At 54.8% G+C, this 23185-nt stretch overlaps 1 protein-coding gene and 1 long non-coding RNA gene across 3 annotated transcripts; one reads left to right on the top strand and one right to left on the bottom strand.

Annotated features, from left to right (window-relative positions):
• Positions 1-544: 544 nt before the first annotated feature.
• Positions 545-3044, bottom strand: LOC115339494. Its single transcript, XR_003922743.2, has 2 exons — positions 2940-3044; positions 545-1684 (listed from the first exon to the last, which is right to left on the bottom strand). It is a non-coding gene; the product is annotated as an uncharacterized LOC115339494 (long non-coding RNA).
• Positions 2890-21789, top strand: GMEB2 (glucocorticoid modulatory element binding protein 2). 2 transcript variants are annotated; one of them, XM_030009555.2, is made up of 10 exons: positions 2890-3011; positions 5959-6150; positions 10927-11024; positions 11839-11966; positions 13426-13529; positions 16308-16465; positions 18189-18260; positions 18815-18952; positions 19518-19640; positions 19847-21789. In XM_030009555.2, the coding sequence occupies exons 2-10, from the start codon at positions 6020-6022 to the stop codon at positions 20491-20493; spliced, it is 1599 nt and encodes a 532-aa protein (XP_029865415.1). In that variant the 5' UTR covers positions 2890-3011; positions 5959-6019; the 3' UTR covers positions 20494-21789. The 2 variants fall into 2 exon arrangements, with proteins under 2 accessions (XP_029865415.1, XP_029865416.1); XM_030009556.2 differs by lacking the exons at positions 2890-3011; positions 5959-6150 and having other exon boundaries at positions 11844-11966.
• The last annotated feature ends 1396 nt before the right edge of the window (positions 21790-23185 follow it).

Below are 23185 nucleotides of genomic sequence, written 5' to 3'. Positions count from 1 at the left end.
TTGCTAAAGGTCTGAAAAATTACAGGACATCCTTTCTCAGCGACCTCACGGGCACTAAGGCTGAGAGGAGCCTGCCAGCCAATGAAGGAGCAGACTGCAACACAGCGAGCAGAGAAGGTGCCAAGAGGCAAATTCCTCCCGGCCATGGGTGCTGGGGAGGAGGAGCCCAGGGAGGTTCCCATTGCCTGGGGTCTGACAGCAAGAGCAAGGTTTTGCTTTCCAAGAGGCCACCAGCTGCTGGGAAAACTGGAGCAGGGCAGCGTCGCTGTGGGTTTGCTGCCTTCTTACCGTCTTTGTAATGCCTCTGCCGTTGGGCACTGTAGGGAGCCGGTTATGGCGGCAGAGGGACCTTTTATCTGCCCCGTCCAGCCCCACTTCGGTCCCGAGGACACAGCTGCCAGGGCAGGTCCCTGGGGAGCCGCTGACGGAGACGCTGGTAGAATTACAGACAGGCTTCCACGGAAAAGGGCGTCACCATTTCTAGCGAGTGAATTAACATTGGTGGTTACCGTCGGTTATCTTGGAGAAAGAAAAGAAATAGGACTCCTTGTGAAATATCACTTTAATGACTATTAGCTTGGGTAAACTGGAAAGCGAAAAGGAACACAAGGGAAATAGAGCTGGCAGCTGGTTATCGGGCAAGGTTGGTTTGGATGGGGAGGATGGAAAAGGAGAAGGAAGAGCCTTGGGAAAAACAAGCCTTAAATAAACCACTACCAATCTGTCAGTCAGGTTCATTAGAAATTCATGGAAAAAAATACTGCTAACCAGACCAAACACGCATGCGATGGGCCAGCCACACCACCTGAACCCAAGGCAGAAAAAGCCACTCGCCAAGCAGATGCGAAAAGCCAACAGAACTAAGACACGTCGAGAGCGGTTCAAAAGGGGACTCACAACTTGTAGGGCCTCTGGTCTGGCTCGTCCTTTTTCAGAACGTGTTAACCGCCCACTTGCAGAAAAAGTGCGATGCGGTAAGATCGCGCCAAAAGTCCTCCCTGAAAAATCACTGCACGCCTTTCAAACCCCAGACCTCTCGGGCACAGCTTGCAGGGGAAACCCAGAAACGGCAGAAATTACACCAAAACCTGTGAGAGCTTGAGGCCGCCGGGGGAAACCCTGGAGAGCAGAGTGGCAGCATGATATTTAGCGCTGATACGCAGCAGCATGTCTTGGGTGCAGCAGCTCGAGGACGGCTCCTGGGCTCTGCAACGGGCAGGAAATCACTGACCCCGGATCAAACAGCAGCACCGCAGCGTGGTACAGCGCCCGAGCACATCGCACCCCCAGGCGCCGTGCGAAGCCCCCTTCCTTCCAGGGACAACGGCACTTTTCAGTCACTGAACAGCCTTTGGACGGGACACCCACCAAAGAGTTTGCAACGCTCAGGGACGGCTTGCAGGCATCTGGGGTAGGAGGGAGGTGACCCCCGTAACGGAGCAAACCTGCAGAGCGTTCCTGAGCTGCATGAAAAACTGCCGCTGAATCTAAACACCTCCACGGCCACGGCCACTTTCTCCTCCAGGTACAAACCACACCTTTCTATCTCCCCTTTTATAATTCATTGCTGATAAGGACAGTAAAAGAGTCCTCCAAGAACTTCTTTATCTTGTTAGTTTTTATTAGGCCTTTTGAATCGGATGCAAAGCAGTGCGGCAGAGCTCTCGCAGGGCGGCAGCGTGTGCTGTAAACACAAGTGAAACACGTATTGGAAAGCAGATGCCTGAAGCTCTCCCTCGAGGCCAGTGCCAGCACAGAGGGAAGAGGCTGGAAGGTCACTGATGACACCTTGATGCCTCCTCTAAATCCTGGCAGCCTCCAGCCCTGCCCAGCAGCGCGGGCAGGCGGCCTGCACAGCCTGGCCACTTGCTTGGGGCCAAACAAACAGAGAGTGTGGGTGAAGAGGAGCACGTGTGTCCTTGCCACTGGGCAGAAATGCCTTGGGCTGTGTGCAGGACACCCCAAAATGCCGTGGGGACTGGTACGTGCTGTGCCCCAACAGCAAAGGCAGGTGCTGAAAGTTCCCCAGCCCCCTATCAAACGTGTGCACAAGCATTGCTCCGCACCCCCAAACAGCACGCATGCACCTCCCAGCCATGCACATGCACCCACAGGGAGCAAGGGAAAAAAAGATACGCCCAGCACCCCTGCTGCACTTGGCTTCAGGTGCACACACAGCCTTGGGGGGTGAAGGGGGGGGGCATGCATGCCCAAGGTGCATACAGATCCCCAGTGCAGTCATGCCCTGGGCTGGAGGGGGGGGGCATGCAAGAGCCCTGGGCACATTTAGGCACACATGGCGCATGCACATGGTGCACGCAAGGAGAAAGCATCACGCACAGGTCCCAGCGGGTCACACGCAGCTGAGACCCACGCACGAACCCCTGGAACGCATGTGGGGAGCCGGGGGGGGGGGGGGGGGGGGCCGCAGGAGACGCGAGGGGCGTGCAGGGCCCGGGGGGGGGGACGGGGACGACGACGACACGCAGGACTCGGGGGATCCCCCAGAGAGGCGGATGCCGGCACAGCAGCTGAAACAGCAGCAGAAACAGCAGCAAAAGCAGCAGCAAAAGCAGCAGCAAAAGCAGCAGCAGAAACAGCAGCAAAAGCAGCAGCAAAAGCAGCAGCAAAAGCAGCAGCAAAGCCCCGGGCGCGGGCACCCCTCCCCGGGCCGGCGCGCGCGCGCCCTTGCCCCTCCTCTCCCGCCCGCCCCCTAGTGCGCAGGCGCACTACCGCCGGCCCCGGCACCTATTTCACAGCCACTTCGGGCCGCGGCGCCCCCGCGAAATAAGTCCCGGGAGCCGGGCCGGGCCGTGCGCCTGCGCGAAGGCCGAGAGCCGCGCGCGGCGGAGCCCCGCTTCCCCCCCCCCCCCCCGTTTCTCTCCCCCCCCCCCACACCCCCCCCCTTTTACCCCTCACCCTCCCTTCCCCCCCCGCACCCACCCGCCCGCCCAGCCGGAGCGGTCGCCGCCGCCGAGAACCGGAGCTGGGTAGCGGGACCCCGGCCTGAGGTAAGCGCCGGGCCCGGCCTCGTTCGTTCGTTCGTTCGTTCGTTCGTTCGTTCGTTCCTTCGCTTCTCCCCGCCCGCGGGGGCCTCCGCACGCGCCGTCCGGCCGCCGGGTCCCTGCGGAGCGTCAGGACGTTACGGCGGCGGCAGGAGACGACGACGGCGGCGGCGGCAGCGCCCGGCCGCCCGCCCCGCGCCCCCCCCCCCTTCCTCCTCCTCCTCCTCCTCCTCCTCCTCCCTCCTCTCCCTCCTTCCCTCCCTCCCGCGCGCCCGGCGTTGCCAGCGTGAGCGCGCCCACGCGCGCCCCCCCCCCCCCTTTTCTCCCCCCCCCCCCCCCCCTCGCCCCGCACCGTACCGCCGGCGGGAACGCGCGCGCCGCCGCGGGCGGGGCGGGGTGGGATGGGGGGGGGGGGGGTGGGCGCACCCTTTGCCCGCCCGCGCGGCGCCACGCGGAGCTCCGCGAGCCGCCCCCCCCCCCCCCCCCCACGCGTGTTCCCCCCGTTCGTGCAGCCACAGCCCCCCCCCGCGCCTTCCGTGCAACCTCATGCAACACCCCACCCGCTGCGCACCCCCCCCGTGCCCCTGCTGAAGCCCCCTCCCCATGCACCCCCCCCTCTCCCCACGCTCGCATGCAGCCCCCCCCACCACATGCACCCCCTCCCTGCATGCACGCCTTCAACCCCCCTCGCGTGCTCCCCCCACGCACCCAGTGCCACCCCCAACTCCTCCCCTGACAGCACACCCCCAAAATCTCTCCCTCCAAGTGGTGCAATGCTACTTTTTTAAATTTTTTTTTTTCCTTCCTTCCTTCCACCTCACCCCAAATCTTTCCTGCTTGCTCGGTGCCAGCCAAGCTGCAGCAGGAGGGACGACGTGCAAGCCCTGGTAGAGCTGGGGTGCTCCCCGCCGGCCCTCGTCCCCCTCCCGCTGCACCCCACTGCTGATGGTTATTTGTCTTTTCAGCCCAATTTTTCTCAGTCCCATGCTGGTTCTTCCCCAAAGGTACCCAAACAACATGCGCTCAAGCCTTCCCGTGGTGCCAGCCCTGTCAGCGCCGGCGGGATGTCCGGAGCATCCCGAAACCGGGCACCAGGGCACAGACCATCGTGGGTAACGCTAACGCTGCAAGAAGGGTTTTTACCCCAAAACGAAAGACGGGTGTAGGGATAAAGCAGCAACAACAACAACAAATTGCAGTAGTTAAACTGAATTCAGCCAAGCATCTGCGCTACATATTGCATCTTCGTTCACCGACGTGTAGCACCCCGGGGGCTTTTATCCCGGTAAAAGGCAGCGGCTGCCGTCCCGGTGCAGGAGCGAGGGGGACGGGAAGCAGGGAGCCGGCGTGCGTTTGGTACGCTGCAACCCTGCCCGGTTCCGCCATCGTTAAAATGCTGGTTTGTAGCAAACCCGCCTTGCCCTCGGTCCGGCCGCCCTCCCTCGCTTTGTTCCTTGCTGCTGCAAAAAAAACGAAGCGCTTCTCTTGGTGGCTTCGCGCTGGGCTTCACTGGAGGGACCAGTCCACCTTTAGCTCCTGGTCTCGGATAAACCTCGTGGAGGGGAAGATCCTCCCGCGGGTCAGGCAGGTGTTTCTGCAGGGCCTGAATCATTTTGCAAAGTCACGTCAGACACGTCGGGTCGGAGGACGGCTCCGGTGGTGGCCTGGGGAAGGTGGTGGGAGCCGAGCGGTTCCTCCACCGTGGTCCGTGCCGCTGCTCCGAAGGAGCCCGAGCTTGGCAAGGGGAGAGCTCGCACGACTGTACCCTTACCTGTCTCTGTAGGTACTACAGGAGATGCGTTGTAGTCGCCTAATTCTCAACACCTGGGCATTAGCGTGTGAGTGAGCGCTGCTCGGGTCTTAAGGGGAGATGCGGACATGGTTCACTCGTGGGACGGGGCTGAAGATCTCGTCAGAAGCTGATTTGCAAACAGTTCTATCTCTCTAAATAGTGTATGCTAACTTTACCGCACTGTCCTCGTAGCATTAACGACCACAGGGGTGTTTGGAGGATGTTTATGCATGCGTGTATATGTGTGTGTTGGTAAAGGATATTTATTTCCCTTTCTGACCTTTCCTATTGCTTAAATGGCTTAAAACTGCTTTTGACTCTACAGTTACCTAAAATCCCCGGGAAAGAGGGCGCAGGGCGTGAGCTGGCAGGAGGGGTGGACCGTGCTGTCCCCAGGGTACCGGGGCTGTCCCCCGTGAGTAACATTGCGCTCGGGGTATGGAGGCTGGAGCAGCCGGGGATGTAGCGCAACCGTGAGAGCATAAAGACGCACGGCTCCTCGTGCCTTTAGTTAACTAGGGCTTGGGTTTTTCCCCCCAGGTTCCTTCTTGCGTATGAAATACTGGCTTTGCAGGGGTGGGCGCTGAAGTCAGTTGTAAATGCAGTCTTAAATCTATTGCTAATTTATTAGAAACACACACTTTGAAATAGTTTTCAGATGTCACTTTGTTTCTGCAGTCTTGAAGTGCTTTTTTAATTTGATTTCTTGAGTGTGACTTTGGAGGAGGGGAGAGTTCCCGCCGTGGAGGAGACAGTGATGAGCTCCTCCAGCAGCGTGCAATCCTTCTGAGATAGTTTGAAATAGATTTGAAAATGCACCTTCAAACTGAGCCTCATCATAGAGTTTTTGGTGAATGACAGGACCATTTTTTTTGCTTCCCATCTGCTCCCACGCTCTACCCCTCACCACCTGCATCCCGGTCCCTTCCCGTGCCCATCACCCTCGCCCAGCCTGCAGAGCGCGTCTTGGGTTACAAGCCTCCCCTTATCCCTCCTCTTGGGATGGAGCCGTTGGGGATTTGCTAATCCCCTTCTCCTTAGGAACGCGGATTCCCTGCAACCCCCCTCTCCCCTTGTTGCCACTGCACCGATGGTCTTTCCGTGACCAATTTTACAGCAGGGAGACCTTTTGACGTGGAGCTTCCCCTCGTTTCTCTGTAGGCAGCTGGTGACCGAGGGCTCTCCCGCCCGGCTGACCGTCGCTGCCCGCTCCTGCCTCGCGATGGCGACTCCGGACGTCAGCGTTCACATGGAGGAGGTGGTGGTGGTGACGACGCCGGACGGCGCGGTGGACGGAGGCGGCGTGGAGGAGGTGAAGACGGTGCTGGTCACCACCAACCTGTCCCAGCACGGGTAAGAGACGGGGTCGGCGTATGCCGGGGTGATGTGCCGGAAAACCTCCCACCCGTGGTTGTAGTCAGCTGGGCTGGGAGTATTTAATGACCTACTACTTACTCCTGTGTCAATTCTCACAGTGGGGACCTCAGTGATGTCTGGGCAATCTCCGGTTCTTCATTAGGTCCTCGCTGCCACCCCTGGGACCAGACCCAGGGCTGTGGGCTCTGCAGCTCCGGGCTTACAGGGCAGAGCAGGGTCCCCTGTTTTTCTGTTCAAGCTGAGTTACCACGGGTGGTTTTAAGCCGGTGTTACCCAGAATAAAAAGCAATGCAACAGTTTGGTTTGGATGTTTTGGAGAAAACAAGAAAAAAAAAACCAAAACCAAACCAAAATATCTTTTCTGAGTGGATGTTGGAATGGACACAAATCCGGTTGGAACAAGACACCAGTAGCTAAATCAATACTTTTCTGCTATTTATTTCACGGTTGCTTCACTAAGCTGTGTAACTCTGAGAGATGAGTCGCCATCCGCAGCGCGGTGAGTGCGGTGCGGCCCGGCTCTTCTTCCCAAGGGGGGTTCGGGGCTGTGTTTTTCGGCAGAGTTCTGCAGGAACCTCAGCTGCCGCTGCTGGCAATAGGAGTGAGAGAGGTGGCCTTGAAACCATGCGGTGTTGAATGGAGAGGCACTGCTCAGAAAACCAGAGTGAATACGTCTGATTTTTAAAGCGTTGCTGCTTTGCCCGATTTCTGCCTTTCTTGTTGGCATTTCAGATCTGGGGCTGCTCTTTGTTCAGGTCCGGTCTGGTCTGTTCAGCCGGTCGGTCAAGTCTTTGATTCCACGGCCAAAGTGCCTGGCTGGTACCTTGAAGGCCCGTGTTGCGATGGGCTCTTTGCTTTATTTCTCTACAGTCTTTCACAGGACAGTGCCCAGAGACATTTTAGTGCTTTGCTCTTGTGGTGGGCAGAAAATCCAACTTGACACCCAGAGCTGGATCCGGGCAGGTGTGTCTGATCCAGAAGTCCCTGCATTTGAAATAAGTGGGTAGCGAGCGGCTGTGTCTTGCTCTCCACAAAACACGTTTGTCTCCTTTCCTCAAATACATCCTGCTGTTTCTGCGTCAGGGGACAGCTTTTACGTTACAGTGCAGGTGTCGTTCCCCTCATTCTGCTGTAACGGGTATAAAATTTGTTAACTCCTGGCAGGGGCAGGCAGCAGCGAGCCGCTGCCTTGGTGGGACTCCGCGTCCTGCTCACCTCTCCCCACCGAGGTGGAAGGGGGTGAGAGCCGGGCAGCAGCGATGCCGCAGGCAGGAGCTGCCCCTGCTGCTTCTCCGCATCCCAGGTCCACGAGCGCTTCCCAGAGCCTTTTCCATTCCCCCAAAAATGGGTGATGGTGGGGAAGGAAGGCTCTGCTCCTCTTGCTTTTGGCCCACAGTGACTTCCTTAGCTCCCTCGGTGGAGAAGCAGCCAGATGTGAAACTTGGGATGTGGCTTTTCTTGGATGCAGAACGGTTTCTGGTTTTAATGTGGCTCCGAGTCTTTGCACACCCACGTGCAGCAGCGCAGCATAGTCCGGGAACGTGGATCATGGCAGAGGCTGGCTCAATCAGTTTGTTTTCCTTTTGCTCTTATTTCCCCTCCTGTTTTTCTTTGGAAACCTTTTCTCATCCTCCCAGTGTCCCCTGGATGGTCAGGAGCAGGACAGCTCTACACAGCAGAGAGAGGATGATTTTTATTTAGCCTCAGCTACAAGCGGAGTGTATCCTAGCAGGCATTAAGAGATTCCCTGAGGGTTTTCCATGCAGCTCTCTGGAGAAGGGCCGGTGGGCAGGCTCCTCGCTCCCCCCCGTGCTCCGTGACGGCAGCGGATTGATGGGAAGGACGTGGATCTCGGGCTCGTGAAGCAAAACCCACCCAACTCCTGCTGCGTGTGCCGGCTGCCGGCACTCCACTCGCCGAGCAGGGCTGTGGGGCTGGTGGTGGGTGGCAGCACGAGCCACCCACGGTCTCTCCGTAGACTTGGATGGTTGCCTCCGCCAGGCTCCGCTCCTCCCGGGAAGACGCCGTAGCGGTGCTGGCTCCCTCTCCCTCTGTTTTCCCTTTGCAGCCCCAGCTGGCGTAAGGAAAGCGGCTGCAAGCACGGGCTGGGATTCCTCGGCTTTGGCTCGGTCACCGCTCACACGGGAAGCTGGCTTTGAACTCGTCTTATGTGGCACTTAGAAACCAAACTCAGCTTGGGGCTTGATGCCTTGTTCTAGCACTCCTTTGGGTATGGTTTTGCTATTTAAAAAAGAAAATTATACAACCAATGGTTAAGAGCTTAATTCGTTAGTGTGTGTTTAAGATTGAATGGAAAAGGCAGAGGGAAATGGGAAAACAGTAATAATCAGCAAGAAGCTTTGCTCTTTCATCAGCGATCGGAAGGGATCTGTGCTTGATGCTCTGATGAGGTGCTTGTGTTTCTGATCAGCATCCCCAGCGCAGGTTTCTGGTGGAGACTTTCCTCTCTCAAGTTTCGAGGCGAGGCAGGAGTGGAGGAGAAAGGAGACGCAAGCCCGCTGCTTTATCAGCACGCATTTTCTTCTCTCCCTCCCATCTGGTTTATGGATTCTCCCGGAGAGGAAGATGAGAGCCATCCTCCCCCAGCTTTGTCATGGCAACCAGCAAAGGCAGGACCAGCTTGGTGGGATGCACCACTGGGGCTTGGAAGGTGTTTGAGTTTTCTCCTGCATCTGCCTCAGTTTGTTCCTCTGGAATGGAATGGGGAAAGCAGTGTGGGAAACTCACCTTTTTTTTTGTGTGTTTTCTCTTCCCCACCAGTTACGGTTGTTTGCTTTTCCCCGGAGGATGGGGTTTAAGATGTGGGCTGGGTTATTTCTCCCAATCCAGTCATGCCTTTTGGTCATTTTTTGGAGCAGTGCGAATGCGATGGAGTCCTGGAGGAAGCTGTTTCAGGTGCTGACTTTCTGCTGGGGTGTTTCTTCTAGATAAGTCGGTGGAGGTTTTTGATCTGGTGGCAGGCGGAGGCAGATCAGAGTCAAGGCTGTGGAGTGCTGGGCTTTGTGCATTGGAAGTGCCTGCTGCCTCCTGCAGCCCTGGCACCCTGCTGAAGTGGTATGGCTGGCTTTTCTCCAAATGCATCTGGAGAAATGCGAGAACCGAGCAGCAAACTGGTGAAGGAAAACCAGGTTACAGTTCTTCCATTTTTCTCCTGTCAAACTGCTGCTTCTGTAATATTCATCTGTGTGCAAATGTGTTAGCTCTGAGTTTACCTTTTCAAGTCCTTTTGTGTTATGCATCACCTTTCCCTCCCAGGGGTCTGGGTTGTTGGTCACTGCGAGCTGCAGAGGCAGCGTGACATTCCACGGTGCCTTTCTTCCACAGCTGGGGCTGCCTTCAGCTCTTGCTTCTCTGAAGTAGCATCTCCCAGGTTACTCACCCGGTGAGGCTGAGCTGCTGCCCACACCGGTTCCCTTATCTCGCTGCTGCTCCCCGTCAGGTACCTGCCCTGCAGCTGGCAAGGGGAGGGATACTTTGAAGCTGCAGTTCCACCCTGGAGCTGTGTGTTAGGAGGCCAGGATGGAAAAACCAGTTGCTCTTGAATTTGCTTTTCCCTGTGGCACCACAGGTGGGAAATGTGGGTGCCAGTGAGTCACTAGGACCATTCTTTTAATTCACGCGTGGTACCAAAACGGGGTAGATTTCAGGTTTGTTTTCTCCTTACAGTCTTCCTTAGGAAGTTCATATGCTGAAGTATGTGAAAAGTTAACTATTTTCCCCCCCTTGCCCCTGCAGGACAAGCTTGCTACAGTAATTAGACATCTTCAGTAACAAAACCAAACGCACATCTTAAAACCCATTAGGAATGGTCCTGGCTGAGAGCTGGCTGTGATGCACAGGTTGGATCCGTAAGGGTACCAGCGCGGGCTTCCTTGCGTGGGTCCCTTGCAGTCGAGGGGGTGAGGAGCATGTCCTGGATCGCAGCCCTAAATGCCTTTCCCGTCTGAGTGTGCACTGAAGCTCGTTAGAGGGGCTTGGGGCTCTGTACGCCGCAGTGAGAGCTGGAACGGGCGAGCAGTGAGGGTGTGGATGCTGCGCAGGAGCAGCTGTGTGTCTCCATCGGCAAAGCACCAAGAGAAGCCGGAGATTTCTGGGATGGGGAGGATGAAAGCAGTCAGGTAGCCAGCTATTAGTTAATATCATGGGTATATTGAGTTGTAAGAGGCTCAGAGATTGGATCGTGAGGGCCTATAGCTCGTGTTGTGTTATCTCTGCTCACGGATCCGCTGTTAGGGTTTGTCGAACTCCTCTATAGCATGTTTGCGGCTCCTTGAGGTCCTGCTCCTGGGAGCATCCCGCGTACCAGGGGATTCAGCCAGTCCACCGCCCAGACAGCGGCAGCATGTTTTGCACATGTTTTTCCTGGGGAAATCTCAGGCAAAGCTGCCAGAGGCTGGCAGCGACTTCTGAGCAAGGGGCCATGCTGACAGCATCCCTCCACGCCAGCTCCCCAGCACGGGCTGTGCCGGAGGCAGCTCCATGGGGCTGGGATTAAAAGGGAGGCGAGGCAGAGCCGGCCAGGCTGCTGGCAGCAGGCCTGCCTGCCTGCTGCGGGGCTCTTCATCTCCGTACGGAAAAATGGAGCTGAGCCTCTCAAAACCAGAGCTGACTTTTAGCACTTGTGGGAAAAAGTAGTCCGAGTCACTTTTGAAGCAATGTCTCCGTGGGGCGTCGGGTGTGGGGGTGGCACATCCACGTGGCTTAACTCTGCCTCTCCAACTCTCTTACCAGCGGTGACATAAATGAAGACACGCTGGAGACCGAAAATGCAGCTGCTGCGGCTGCCGCTGCCTTTACAGCCTCCACGCATCTGAAGGAAGCGGTCCTAGGTAGGTTCAGCCCGTGCCGTAGCCCCTCGGTTGAGCCACGCCAGCTCCATCACCCCAATGTGGCACAACCCTGTGCTGGTGCTGGCCGAGAGGGTCCGGCCGCTGCTGTGCAGAGCTGCCGGCTGGCCCTGGGGATGCTCTCCCGGGGGTACCAGGGATGCTCTCCTGGGGGGTCCCCAGGGATGGTCTCCCCAGCATCCAGGGAGCTTGGAGAGCTGCAGGGGCTGGGTGATGGGAAGGGAGCTGGTGGCTGCTGGCTGGGCTGCTGCTGCCCTCTCCTGGTGCAGGATGAGACCCTGTGTCTGGCCACCACCAGCTTGCAATGGGGATGTCAGTTTTGCAGCGAACTTGCTGGCTTTGGTTACAAGTAAAGGTGAATTTATTTAGTGAGCAAAGACTGTGACCAGCTGAGCTGGAGTTGACTTAACAGTTTGACTCTAAAACCAAGGGTGACTTTATAGTTACCCGAACAGCATCATTCCTTTCATTTTTGTCAAGAATTGAATTTTTTCAGCCCTGGCCACTGACTTCTCAGATTTCACACACGTAGCTGCAGCCAGGTGGCCATAAATCTGCCTGTGCTGTTTTGCCTGAGAAATTTGTGTAGTCGGATGCTTTAGTAGCAAAGTGCAAGTGAGTGGTGGCCACAAAGCCCAACACACCCTGCCATGCATCATCTACTTTTTTTTTTTTTTTTTTTTAATCCTGAGCATCAAAACTGCTTTATCGCTGGATGTGTGCCTCAAGGTGGTGAATTGGGGCTGTGACTCATGTTTCTTTTTGGTCTGTCCCTTCCTCTGTTCCCTGTGAGAAGTGAAGATGGCTGAAGATGAGGACAGCTTGGAGGCAGAGATTGTCTACCCCATCACCTGTGGGGACAGCAAAGCCAACCTCATCTGGAGAAAGTTTGTGTGCCCTGGGATCAATGTAAAATGTGTGCAGGTGAGAATAAAGACCCCCAATGCTGGGCTTGTGCCTTCCCATGCCTGCATTGCAGGCTCACCTGGCTTGCCCTGGTTTTGATGAGCTTTGGTATGCTGCTTTGCATCAGAATCACATCATGGTGGGAAAGGAGGAAGTTTTCTTGGGACTGTGGTACTTGATATTTGTTGTCTTGGCCAAGCTGAGCAGTCCTGGCTGGAGATGTGCTGCCTCAATTTAGCTGCATATTTGGAGAGTTTGAGAAATTTGGGCACTTCCAGGGCCTGCTCAGTTTGAAAGTTGAGAACTTGTTGAGGAGTTTATTGGTAGGAGACCTACTGAAGAGCTTCTACTGTGTCCTGGATAACTCATGGTTAAAATTTGCATGAACTCAGGAACATACCGTGAGTGATGCTGTCATAAGCCATTGCTGGTATTTGTACACAGACTAAACAATACCCTGCTGAGGGAGTGTCTCCTCTGGGCTCTGTTGCAACAGAGCTTTCCAAAGGACGGTCCTTGCCCTTTGTAGGAGAGATGGTCCTTTCCATCCCTGAGGCAGAGGACAGGTACTGCTGCAGATAATGCTGCTGCTCCTGCTGCCTAAAATCAGTCCTCTTTGCACCAAAGCCCATGTACTTGTTCAAAGCAGCACTTTGTCACAAAGTAATAGTGAGTGATGTCTATATTGGTCAACGTGGGCCTTGAAAAGAGGAGGGCTAGACTTGGGAAATCCTTTCTGAGATGGGCTGTAAAGCAGTTCTTTAGAGGACTGCCTGATTCTGCAGCTTGCTTGTAGGTCAGCACATGGGTTCAGGCACAGCTGGGTGTGTAGGGCAATAAAAGAAGGGGGAAGAGCTTGCCGCTGATACGGTGTATGCCAACTCCCTAAAGCTGGTTTTCGGCAGAAGTGGGTGTGTGCCGTTCACTGATATCGATGGTTGGGCTCAGTAGCAGGAGGTCAAAGACCGAATGGCCTTCTCCTTCCTTCATGTGTGCAGGGCATAGTGTGCCCGTGGACCCAAACGTCACCAGGAGCAGCCTGGCTTTCATTGTGAGTCTGCTCGTTAGTGGGAGTGTGAGCGGCTCACTGCTGTTAATGATACTTTGCACAAGCTATGGGGTTTTTTCCTGGCCTTCCTGGCTGAGCTGGGCATTTAGCAAATTCCTCTGTGCTGCACACCCCGCCAAACCCTTGGCTTTGAGCAGCTGTTAACTAACCATCCATGAAAGCAATATTTGACTTGAATTTTTTTTAACTCGGTCAATGTTCTCTAGTCTGGGGAAGTGTGTGTCAGCCATCTGTTTTGGTGGTGTTATTTAAACAGCACGTTGAGGCTGTGATGCAACTGCATTCCGCTGCTGGGCACCGGGAAATGCCATCCAGGCAGCCTGGCTCCGCTGCCAAATCATGCTCGCAGGGCACGCTTTCGGTATTTTATGGCCTGTCGCACTGATGTTGCACTTCTGCTTTTTGCAGTTTGACGATCACCTAATCAGTCCCAAGGAGTTTGTCCACTTGGCGGGCAAGTCAACCCTGAAGGATTGGAAACGGGCGATTCGGATGAACGGGATCATGCTCCGGTTAGTACCTTCGTTTGTATCTGCAGAGCAACAGCGGAGACTTCTTCTTTCTAGGGGATAACAGTGGGGCGGAACAAAGCCTTTGGCACAGTTGTTTCACTCCTGAGAGAGCAAATGGGCCGCTGAATGTTTGTCTTGATAACAGCCTGACCCCAAATGTGGTCTGTCCAATGGCTTTGCTTTATCCTTGTTCCTAGGGAGCCATTTGGGGCAAGAAGTGTTTCCCTGGTCTTTTTAGGACTTGAACCACACTGAGTTCCCAGCTGGCATAAGGTCATTGATGACCATTAATGGCTGCTGGTGGTCGGGCTGTGCTATCTATGGGTTCTCAGTGTGACCTACTGTTGTGGTTTAACCCCAGCCAGCAACTAAGCACCACGCAGCCGCTCACTCACTCCCCCTCCACCCAGTGGGATGGGGGAGAAAATCGGGAAAAAGAATCAAAACCCACAGGTTGAGATAAGAACAGTTTAATAGAACAGAAAAGAAGAAACGAATAATGATAATGATAACACTAATAAAATGACAACAGCAATAATGAAAGGATTGGAATGTACAAATGATCCGCAGTGCAATTGCTCACCACCCGCCGACCGGCACCCAGCTAGTCCCCTAGCAGCGATTTCCACCCCCCCCCAGTTCCCAGTTCCTATACTAGATGGGACGTCCCATGGTATGGAATACCCTGTTGGCCAGTTTGGGTCAGCTGCCCTGGCGGTGTCCTGTGCCACCTTCTTGTGCCCCTGCAGCTTTCTCGCTGGCTGGGCATGAGAAGCTGAAAAATCCTTGACATTAGTCTAAACACTACTGAGCAACAACTGAAAACATCAGTGTGTTATCAACATTCTTCACATACTGAACTCAAAACATAGCACCGTACCAGCTACTAGGAAGACAGTTAACTATCCCAGCTGAAACTAGGACACCTGCCAAATGGAAGTCAGTCTGGTCATCAACTAATGCTCCCATTGCAGCAAGTCTGCTTTATACCACTTTTGTTTTGCCAAGGACTTATTTAAAGCTTATTTATGCGAGCATTTCTCTTCTCTAGTCTTAACTACAGTAATTTAATTCATTTACGGTCTTCTTGAACACCAGCCTGAGACTGTGATTTAATTAAAGTCTGTCTCTGCCTGTAGGCAGGATAAAAAAGCATCACCTCTTTCCCCAGGAATTGTCAGTGGTTTTGTACTCTTTTAACAAGGTGACATTGCCTTTGCCTGTATTCTTCTGCTTCAATGCAGGCATCTCCCATGTTCCTTCTAAGCAGCTTTTGCTCCACGTAGATTTTGCATAATAGGCTTATGCTTTGGCAAGGCAGGTCTTTTCAAGGAAAAAAAATTTCACGAGGAATGTGTGAAAGCAAGCCCAGCAGCCCATGGGAGCAAATCTTGGGAAGCTCAGGTTGTTGGCCAGCAAAGCCTGGGGATGCTCTGGAGAGAACGTGCTTAGACTGGGAAGATGACATATGCCAATGTTGCAACCTTCTTTGCTTAAGTGGAGAGCCCTTATTTTAGTTTATAAATAGGGTTATGCGCCATCTCTTTTTGAGGTGTAGAGTCAAAAAGGGAAGGAAGAGACTTCTGGCTATCTGACCCTGAACTGAGACTTCAGCTGACCCTTCTGCTGGAAGCTGCAGGCGTGCATGGGGTGGGGAAGGTGCTGGTGGGACCAGACTGGGACCCTCTCTTCTCCTTCAATGAACCAGGAGTTCATCATTCCCAACAAGGGTTCCTAGTTAAAATTACAGACTGCCGTGCAGCAGGGCCTGCTCAGAGAGGTGGGACCCACTCTGAACCAGCTTGTTTGGAGGCCAAGCATTGCCCTGCCGTCAGGAGGTGGGAGAGCAGCAGGTCGGGGCGGCTCTGCCTCCGCCGTGGGGAGCCCCACGGGCACGTGGGCACGCTCGGGGTAGGTGTGTGTTGCTCCGTACAAAGGCGGGGGATGTCCTCAGAGCAGGTCAGGAGACCCCAGGGAGGAGGACCCTGTTCAGCATCACAGGCTGGGGATATAACTGCTGCGTGGGAGCATGGGCTAGGGTGATGGGGAAAAGCTCTCCCCACTTCACTGCCGTTACAGGAATGGCAGTGTTCGGGCTCTAAACGGTATGTTTTCCCTGAAGGCTTCTAGCCAGCAGAAGGTCTGCTGAGAGCAGTGTGGTTTGTCCTGATGCTTCTTAAGGTATGTTTAGTTTTACAGGGATATATCCTTAGGAGAAGCTCATGTGTCTCTTGAGCTTCTCACCCAAGCTGAGTGCTCCGGGGGTGAAGAAAAGGACTTTCTTTCTTGGACTAAGGAAATTCATCCTCTCTGGGTTGGACTTTGAGAGGAACCTTTCCAGAGGGCTGAAGTCCTGCTCCCCTCCTCCACCCTGCAGGAGGATGTGGGATGTGGCAGGGAAGTGGTCAGAAACTGATTCTGCTCCAGTCCTTTACCACAGCTACAGCACGAAGGGCTTTTTTCTCCCCATCCCAGCCTCCTGAAAGGCTTTACCACCACTGGCATATTGCATGGTTGTTGGATTTGTGCGCGTGGCCAGTACGGAGCAGGCTGTGGATGCTGTTTTAATTAACTCTTAGTTAATGCTGCCTCTAAGGTCAGGACACGGGGGGACTTGTCAAGGGAAATTCGGACTGTTGCTTCTGCCTGCTCTCCTGGCTTTTGCTTTTTGTCAGGAAACTTTGAGAAGTTTGGGGGTGAAGGCTGCCAGGAGCTGTGTCTCAGACCGCTCTGTTCCCGCTGACGTGCCTGTCCCTGTGCTTGCTCCCTGTCTTTCAGAAAGATCATGGACTCAGGAGAGCTGGATTTCTACCAGCACACAAAGGTCTGTTCCAACACCTGCCGGAGCACCAAAATCGACCTGACCGGAGCCAGGGTGTCCTTGACCAGCCAGACATCGACAGAGTACATCCCTCTCACTCCTGCTTCTGCGGATGGTACGTCCAGCCATTCCTCACACCCTGAACAGGGGCTTTGAAGCATTAAAGCACAATGAATGTCGCGTGACCAACACCCCTTACGGTTGCCTCTCTTTTTGGCTTTGCGGGTTGTTTTATCCTCTGCTTTCTCTCCCTGCTCTGTTGCAGGGTTCCCCATAGCGGAGGTAGGCAGAGTTGTTGTTAGAGCATCTCGGGAGAGATGCAATAACTCACCTAGTTGCTCTGTAACACTGCATGACCCAAAGAGCTGCCCTTCTGGCCTCCTGCCTTACTCCAAACTGTAGCTGAAGCAGAAGACTGCAATTAATCTGTAAGAAAACAGTACTTGTTGCTCAATGAAGTTCCCTTCTGTCCTCGCTGCTGATAGGACACTGTGTCCGTAGGGCTCATCCCAGGAGGCAAGGATCAGCCTGGCTTCTGCTGCACAGGGTGCCAGGGTAGGAGTTCCTCCTCCTCCCAGCTCTAAGCTGACTTTTCTGGAATAATTTAGGGGTTTTCAGTTAAGGCTCCCTGGCTGAATTATTACCATGTTTGTCTGATGAAAGATTAAAGAGAGCTAGGGGATACAACAGATTTTTTTTTTTTTTTATCTGCACTCGTGTATGTAGTTCATAAAACTGGATTTAAATGATGTTGCAGCTATGTAGCTGTAGCCCAAAACTTAATTTGACTTATAATTACAGGCACCTATTTTATTGGAAAGCTTTCAAATTTCTAAGTACTTCTATATTTCTTACCTCCTTTTGCTTCTGAGAGTTAAGAACAGCCCCCGAAGAGCCCCACATCCTGAGCTCCTGCTGGTGTCTGTGGGAGCAGAGCAAGGACAGGGCGAGCCCCTTGGCTGGCCCTGCAGAGCGTCTTCGGCACCACAGCCCGGTGTTGTGGTGGGGAAGCTGATGCCGATGCACGGTGCAGCCCGTCTCGAGCCCTCCTGTTAAACATGGACATCAGCTTGCTGACAGGGAGATGCTTCCCATGCTGCTGGGCTGCACTGGAATAACCAGAGCCCTGAAGGCTGCAGAGTAAAGGAGCAGAGTAATTGGATTTAATGGCAGTGGCCGAGCATTACAAACGCTCTGCACAGTGCCACGGGTCCCTGTCCAGATTCCCCTTCATCCCGCTCCTGCGTGCGGCTCGAATGAGCGTGCGGCTCGAATGACGTCGGTTCCCCCAGCTCTATGGTAACAAAACTGTTGAGATTTGGCAGAGCTGAAGGGAGGGAGGGAGCCCCCCTGCATCCCTGCACAGCAGGGGGATGCTCTCCCCTTTGAGGCTTTAGAAACCCTCCAGACATCCCAGTCCTACAAAGTGTAAGCTGGGCAAAAAGAGGATTGCCAAAGAAATCAGACTCTAAATCTATTTGACTTTTGCCCTAGGCAGTACTAGTGTGTATGCAGGGGGGAATGGGAGGGGAATGCTGCTCTTGGGCATGTGTTCTTGTGCAAGGGTTGCAGAAGTAATCCCCGGGGTATTGCACTCCAGTGCGGAAAAATAAGTACTGCCGCACAGGAACCACGTGCGGCTTCACCATCCGCTTGGGCCTCTGTCTCCGTTCAGCTTTGAGAGCTACATTCAAATAAAAGTGGTTCTATGCAATAAAAAGGAGAAGTGGCAGAAATGCAGCAAGGGAGTGCTTTGCTCAGAAACAGCCCATGAAAAATACAGAGGAAAAATCAGGACTTGGGGTTTTTTTTCTTTTCTTTTTTGCTATTGGTTGCAGTGAACGGATCCCCAGCTACAATTACCATAGAAACGTGCGAGGATGCCAGCGATTGGAGCACCAGTGTCGGAGGTATGGCTTGGGATCCCACCGAGTGCGTTCCCTGAGGGGAAGAGGGAAATGGCAGGGATGAGGAGCAGGACCCTTCTTGCTGGAGCAGCCCTGCTTGAGCCTCCACTGGGATTATTCGTTTGCTGCTTACCGGCACATAGCGCTGCATTATATCCCGCCTGTGTGCAGTCTGACTGCAGCATCATCTTGGGATGAAATTGTTTCTAAGCACTAGGATGTCAAAGCGTAGCTCAAATGCTCGGTGTGGCTCTAGGAAAAAAAAAAAAAAAATCAGAGGGGTCCTAAAATCATTTTTGCTCCTCTGGTGTGCTCTGAGCAATGGGCTTTTCTGTAGCGTTAGTGTCCTGTTTGTGTGCGACAGAGGATGGGGAAAGCGTGTCCTTTTCTAGCTGCCCCTCCTTCGGGTACACGCTCCGGCTGGGCTTTGCCCCAGCACCCTGTACCTCCAGCCTAGCAGGACTTCACCCTTGGAGGAGCCAGAAGGGGAACCCAGAGCGGATCACAAAACCCGCTCTGAGGATTTTGAGGTTCTCCCTTGCTTTCTCTTTCTCCAGATGACACCTTTGCTTTCTGGCGAGGCCTGAAGGACACGGGTCTCCTGGAAGAAGTTATCCATGAGTTCCACCAGGAGCTAGTGGAGACCATGAAGGGCTTGCAGCAGCGAGCGCAGGATCCCCCGCTGCAGCTCGGTGGTAAGGACCCAGGCACAGGCATTCAGAGGCATCTCAGGAGAGGGGCTTGTGGATTTTTTTTTATTTTTTTTTTTTTCCCTTAGGGATATCTGGATGACACTATAGGGACATAGTTCGTCATAACTCAATCCCATTTCTGGCTGCTTCCCGAGCAGGCTCTCGGCTGTGCTCGGGGATGCTTCAGGTGGCCTCATTCTCCAGTTCCCCGTGCCTGGGGCTTCTTATCTGTTGGCTCTGGGTCTGGACAAACGCTTGGCTCGGGAACTGAGGTGGAATTTAGGCTATCTTAGGCCACCAGAATAACGATGCAGCAACCAGCTACTGTGCCAGCAGATTACTTATCACCCCTGCTAAGCAGGAGAGGACTGTTTATATGCTAGTGACCTCTTGCACTTTCTCATGATTTCTCCTGTCTGCTCCTCTTCCCCAGCCTCTTGCGTTACCCTCGCACAGATTTTGGCCCTCTCAGCTGAATATGTTGGCTGTCGTATGGCTTTTTACCAAGCCACAAATAGTTTTTGTGGGGAATTTTGCTTTCCTTAAAGATCTGCGTCTTGTTTTTAAGATGCTGTTTTACTCAACAACGTAGTCCAGAACTTTGGTATGCTGGATCTGGTCAAGAAGGTCCTGGCCAGCCACAAGTGTCAGATGGATCGCTCAAGGGAGCAGTACACGCGGGACTTGGCAGGTATGCCCCTGGCACATGCCGATGCTCCGGCACTTCTCACCACCGCCAGCGCGTTTTCTTTCTGTGTAAGAAAGTGGGATTTGTGTTAAGGCTGGTGCATGCTAAACCAGCCGCGGTAGGACTGGCTGCTGCTCCTCCAGGCGTTGCCGCGGTCCCTGGGAAGCTTGTCCTGGGTCCAGGCTGAGCCAACCCTCTTCTCTCTCCAGCTCTGGAGCAGCAGTGTGACGAGCACCGCAAGCGAGCAAAGGAGCTGAAGCACAAATCGCAGCATCTCAACAACGTCCTGATGACCCTCACGCCCGTCTCCGTCCCCACGCCTTTAAAACGTCCCAGGCTGACCAGGGCCACCTCTGGACCAGCTGCCATCACCTCCCAAGTCCTGTCGCAGCCGGCGCAACTCGCCGTCACCCCCGGCGTGCCCGTTTCCCAGCTTGCCAACCTCCCTCTCGGCAAAGTGGTCTCAGCCCTCCCGCCCTCGGTGCTGGGGAAGACCCCGTCCCAGCCTCCCACCTCCAGCTCCCCGGCCTCCCCGCTGCTGGGAGGGTACACGGTACTGGCCTCCGCCGGCTCCACCTTCCCCGGTACGGTGGAGATCCACCCGGACGCTTCCAACCTGACGGTGCTGAGCACGGCCGCGGTCCAGGACGGCAGCACGGTCGTGAAGGTGGTGAGCCCCTTCCAGCTGCTGACGCTGCCGGGACTTGGCACGACCATCCAGAACGTGACGCAAATGGCTCCCGGCGGGAGCACGGTCGTGACTGTCCCATCCGGTGCCACCGAGGCCACCGGGGACGAGCACGCTGCCACCTCCATCGAGGTGACCGCGGTGGCCGATGAGGCAGAGCAGAAGTGAAAGGGGGGGGGGACTTACCTGGAGGGACGCTGGCCGTGCCGCTCTGGGTGGAACTGCCTTTTCTCTGGCTGCGCTGCGGGATGAGGAGCGGTGTAACGAGGGGCGTGGGTTAACGAGACTCAGAGCGGCTCCTCGGTAATGAGGAGTTTCAGGTCAGAGGGAAGGAGGGGGAAGAAAGATGCCTGGAGAAGGGAAAGGCAAAAATGCTCTGCCTTGTTTGGGGGAGAGAAAAAAAGAAAAAAAAAAAAAAGCTTATTTTTTTATAAAGCTCTCTTCCCCCGTTCTCTTGGAGTAGTTATTCTGTTCTAGCTCGTCAGCCCTGCCTTGTTGGCAGGCGTAGCTGGAGCAGCATCCGTTGTAGGAGCAGGCAGGAGCAGGGCAGGGAGAAGGTGGTAGCGAAAGGAAAAGCAGGTGAAGCGCTGAGCGGGCACCGATCCGCCTGCCAAAGGGGTCTGGCGTGAACTGATGGGAGACGTCAGGGAGCCGGCTGCTCCCCGTCCCCGGGGGGCTCCAGGGGAGGGAGAGGGGATGCCGAGAGCAGGCTGTCCGTGGGATGCGGGCAGTCGTCGAAACCAGGAGGAGGCTTTATGGCAGCGCGGGCGCAAGCCCTGGGAGCTGCTACTGTGTGTGATGCTGGCTTTGGGTGGCAGAAACAAGCGGGAGCTCTTGTGACCGTGGTCACGGTGGGTTGCCCAGGTCTGCTGGGGGAAGGAGTGGGAGAGAGAAACCCAGAGGGCTTGGTGAGCTGTAACTTCTGAGGATTTAGGGTCTCTTTCTAGTTTTCTCCCCCAAAAATCCATTCTTTGGGATTTTTTTAAGCAAACATCGATTTTCAAGCAAAGCCCTTTGGTTGTGAAGATCATGCTGTCAGGCAGAGATGCGCTGTTGAATGTGCAGAGAGATGAGCTGAACGGCCGTGCTCCGAGGAGCCTGCACTTACTAACGAGCTGTGACCCTGGTGCAGGATCAGGCCGGTTCCCGGTCCCCAGCATCTCGCCAGGCACCTCATCCTGTGGGAGCCGGGCGCTGCCGTTCCCTCCCCACTGGGTTTGAGCAGCCGTTCTGTAACGGGGTGGTTGACCCCCCCCCAGTACCGTTCGACCATTCAACTCGCTGCGCGTCTCATCTGGTCCTGTTCTAGGGCACACGTGTGCCGTGCGGCTGCAGCGATGTTCACACTGTCTCCAGCTGGAAGGAGTCGGGTGCTTGAAGTGTTGGGGTTTCTACAAACTTGATCTGGCAGCAGCAGCGGCGACAGGTCACTTTAATGAGCTAATAAATATTTTTTTGAAAGAGTGCTGCTGGTTTATTGTGTTTCTGTCTCTGGTTGTGGCAGCTGGGGTTGCAAAGTGGGGCTAAGTTGGGACAGGAACACACTTGTACATGTGCATTTATATTTATTACATGTGCTCTGTGCTCGCTGCCATCCTCACGTGTGCAAAGCTGCTCCAAATCCTTTGAGGGTTGTAAGCACGTTGTGATGCTCTGTGACTATCCTGGGTATTTAAGGATTGTCTGGGATGGGATGTAGCCCTGTGTTTGGGGTGTTTATTAACCACAGGGAAGAGAAGGGGGTGTTCTGTCTGTCTGAATCTGCTAGCTGTGTTTGGGGGTGCTGGTCTGGTAAAACACCAGGAGGAGTAAAATGCAGGGAAGAACCCCTAGGGTTTGTTAAAGGAAGATAAGACCAGTTTTGCATTAGGAGAGGGTGATTCTCCTGTTGGAGGGAGGAAGAGAAACCTCTCGGTGCTGGTGCGGACCCTGGCAGATGTGAGTTTAAGCAATTTTGGCGCAACCTCTGTTGAGTGGGAGCGGTTTTATCCCAAATGTGTTCATGGAATAAAAGGTTTTATTATTTTTTTTCTTTGCAGATGATGCTTTTAATTTCAGGAATGGGAAAGGTTGGTGCCACCCTGTAAGCCTGGCAGAGCAGCAGCCGTGGGGAAGATCATCCGTCCTGGCTGCAGGACGGGGCTGTCCGGGCTGAATTAGGAGCCGTGGCTGTGTCGGCACGTCCCGGCGCTCCGGGGAGGCACTGCGGGAGCAGGGCATGGAGCGGAGAGCTTGTGTGCATGTGCTGCTCCTGGGGAAGCACCTGGAGATGAAGCGCAGGGGTGGCCACGCTGCAGCTCTGCTTAAAGTGGACGCTTGGCCCTTTCCCAGCGCAGCAGACAGACAGACGCTGTGTGTCTGTGGGGAGGCAGAGCCTGTTTGTGCAGAGTTCCTCTTTGTTAGCTGCAGGGTCATTATTCAGAAACCTCTAGTTCTGTGTGTCACTGCCCCAGCAAAACCGTTAAGTCAACCCAGTATTGGCTAACTCTGCCTCTTCAGCCAGGCTAGCTTTGACTGTCGCTTAGGTCCTCCTCGTAAGTAAATTTTAACTCCTTCCTTGTCCTGGGGAGGGGGACAGCACGGCCAGGCTGGCCCTTCTACAGGGACGGGGGTGAGGAGGTGTGCGGGGATGGGGGGCTTTGGTCTAACGCGGTGTCTGGTCTGCAGCTGGTTCAGCCGTGGTCACTGGGGTGGGTGGGCGAGGACACGGCTCAGCGGTGCCCCGTGCGCCGGCAGCCCCCAGCCCCTGCGGTGGGCACGGAGGTCCCTGGTGCTCCTGGAGGACGGAGAGGAGGTTGCGAGGGGGTTCTTCTCCATGATCCTGTGGTTGGGTGAAGGTTCCTGCATCCTCTCTTGAGGG

Source organism: Aquila chrysaetos, chromosome 3 (assembly GCF_900496995.4).
Source record: "Aquila chrysaetos chrysaetos chromosome 3, bAquChr1.4, whole genome shotgun sequence".
In the NCBI taxonomy this organism is placed as follows: Eukaryota; Metazoa; Chordata; class Aves; order Accipitriformes; family Accipitridae; genus Aquila; species Aquila chrysaetos.
The sequence above is the reverse complement of the archived record's forward strand: the minus strand, read 5'-3'. Positions and strand labels throughout refer to the sequence as shown.

What these genes read in the sequence shown, in the direction of transcription:
- GMEB2 (XM_030009555.2), top strand. Translation starts at nt 6,020, where the DNA reads ATGGCGACTCCGGACGTCAGCGTTCACATGGAGGAGGTGGTGGTGGTG. An exon ending in ACCAACCTGTCCCAGCACGG is followed by an intron (nt 6,151 to 10,926) that starts GTAAGAGACGGG and finishes CTCTCTTACCAG; the next exon opens with CGGTGACATAAATGAAGACA. An exon ending in TCTGAAGGAAGCGGTCCTAG is followed by an intron (nt 11,025 to 11,838) that starts GTAGGTTCAGCC and finishes CCCTGTGAGAAG; the next exon opens with TGAAGATGGCTGAAGATGAG.